The sequence below is a fragment of the Buceros rhinoceros genome, unplaced genomic scaffold, assembly GCF_000710305.1.
Source record: "Buceros rhinoceros silvestris isolate BGI_N320 unplaced genomic scaffold, ASM71030v1 scaffold13560, whole genome shotgun sequence".
In the NCBI taxonomy this organism is placed as follows: Eukaryota; Metazoa; Chordata; class Aves; order Bucerotiformes; family Bucerotidae; genus Buceros; species Buceros rhinoceros.
Genome location: NW_010388003.1, coordinates 56,093 through 58,141, shown reverse-complemented (window position 1 = coordinate 58,141; position 2,049 = coordinate 56,093). Strand labels below are relative to the sequence as shown.

General features: G+C 43.8%; 1 protein-coding gene across 1 annotated transcript in view; it reads right to left on the bottom strand.

Annotated features, from left to right (window-relative positions):
- Window positions 1-774: 774 nt before the first annotated feature.
- LOC104500169 (single-stranded DNA-binding protein 3) overlaps window positions 775-2,049 on the bottom strand; it is a gene marked incomplete at its 5' end in the record, with an annotated part of 56,976 nt that continues 55,701 nt past the window's right edge. Inside the window, one exon of the mRNA XM_010143810.1 lies at window positions 775-1,626. Coding sequence (XP_010142112.1) covers window positions 1,597-1,626 — 30 coding nt within the window. The remainder of the gene's footprint in view (window positions 1,627-2,049) is intronic.

Here is a 2,049-nt window from a genome sequence, read left to right as displayed (position 1 = left end):
CCACCCCGCCCTCCCCAGCGACTTTCTACAGGTAAAGCACAATTCAAATGCCTAGGAAAAAGAAGGCCAATATTAAAAAAAAAAAAAATTGTATTACACAAAAAAAAAAAAAGTTTTGTCATCTCATGTCTTGCAGTCAGAATAATAAAAACAAGCCAAATGTTCCCCAAAAACATTTCAATGAAGGGGTGCGGAAAAAAGACATCCCTTTAATAAAACATTATCAACAAATATCGTACACAAACTACAATGTATAATAATTAATTTTTTTTTCCCCTCTCGGTAATTTTCGAACCAGACTACAAGGTAAGAAAAAACACGGAAACAAGATACAATGCTTTCAATAATCCGCACAAAGGTCAAATCCAAGGGAGAGAATATTTTACAGAATATGATATACATGGAGCAGAAATGGGAGCTGGAGAAAAACAAAGACCAAACTACAGGGTAGTGTCATGTACAGAGATCCCAACCCGCCGCCTCGGCTCGTCCCTTCCTCTCCTGCCAGAAGGAAGGGCCTTCAGCGCTTGCCATTAATTTTTATTTTCTTATTACAGAGCGAGCCTACAGAATAGCAAGGTTACATTTTAACAACAAGAATTCCTTAAAAAATATCTCCATCCAGTTCCAACTCATCTGTAAGTGAAACCCTGACAAGAGCACATCTCTGAAGAAAAGACACCCCCCACAATGCCCCCGAAGCAAATAAACCCCCCAAAGTTAGCTGGAGATCACAGTTTCAAAGTCCCAGGTCGGATTAACCCTTTCTTTCGATGGATTTAAAAAAACAATTTTTTTTTTTTTTTTTTTGCAGTGAACCAGCTGAAGGACTCTGGGGAAGGGAGGGGCAGAGATTTCTTCTTGTACTCAGAGAGGGGGGGAAAGACTAACACAGTGCATGCCACAGTCACAGAGAGCAAGATCATGGTTCATCGAGGATGTGATCCTAGAAGGGGTCACCTGCGTTAACAAGTGTGTAACGAGGTGGTGGAGTCTCTTCCCCAAAGCAGATCTTGTTAACTGGAGGAGGAAGCGTTGTGCTGCAAACAAACAAAAAAACCCCCCAAAATAGAAGGGAAAAAAAATCCCGAAACAAAACAAAACCAAAAACAAAAAACAGGCCTTCTGAATGAAAACCACCATTGTAAACTGTCCAGTTTATTTAAAAAAATGACTACAACAGAGACAACATGAGATTTCATATCTAGACTAGCTTCCTGGTGTCGCACGGCACAAACATACAACAGGTTCGGTTTCTGTCTTTATTTAAAAGAACAAAGCAAAGAGATCGGAGTTGAGTGCTAGAGGCTTCCGTTTGTTTCCAAAAAGAAGTGTCATGTACATATATAAACCCTTCTGCACAAAGAAGGGTCTTGTCATGTCTTGAAATATTTTAAGTTTTGTCCTTCATGTTTTATGGAATAAAAAGTTCAGCCTTTTTATTGCATGAAACTAAACCTGGGGTTTTGGCCCCCGCCACGCGTCTCCCTGCCCATACACCTAGCTTCTTCGTCTTCTTCTTCTTGCATAATACGTTGAGATCCTCCGAACGGCAGGTGACTCTCTTGATCCTGGAGAGGAGGAGGGGGAGGGAAATCACACACTCATCGTCATGCTGGGGGAATACTGGAAGAGAGACAGAGCCAGGGTGAGAAGCCAGGCGGGCCAGGCCCCCAGACACCGAAGGGGGATGCAAAAGAAGGCTGATGGCAGCTACACAGCAACCTAGCTGGGTCTAATGAATTGGGAGGAGAGGATATGCTGGAGACTGGAATTCATCAGGGCGCAGTCTGCTCTGTTACTTGCTTTTCCAGGGAGAAAATCAGCAAAACAGCATGGGGTGAGACGCAATTTAAAACAAATAATTAACAGACACGCATGTATATGCTGCTAATTGAGGAAGAAGAGGAGGGATGTTAGCAGCCACGCACTGTGCCTCAAATTGGCCAGCCCAGCACAGCTGTCTGCATCTGCACTGCCCGTGGCATCCTCTCCCCTCCCCTCCTCTCCCTCGGTACAGGCCCGTCCTGCCGAGGACCCATGCTTGCA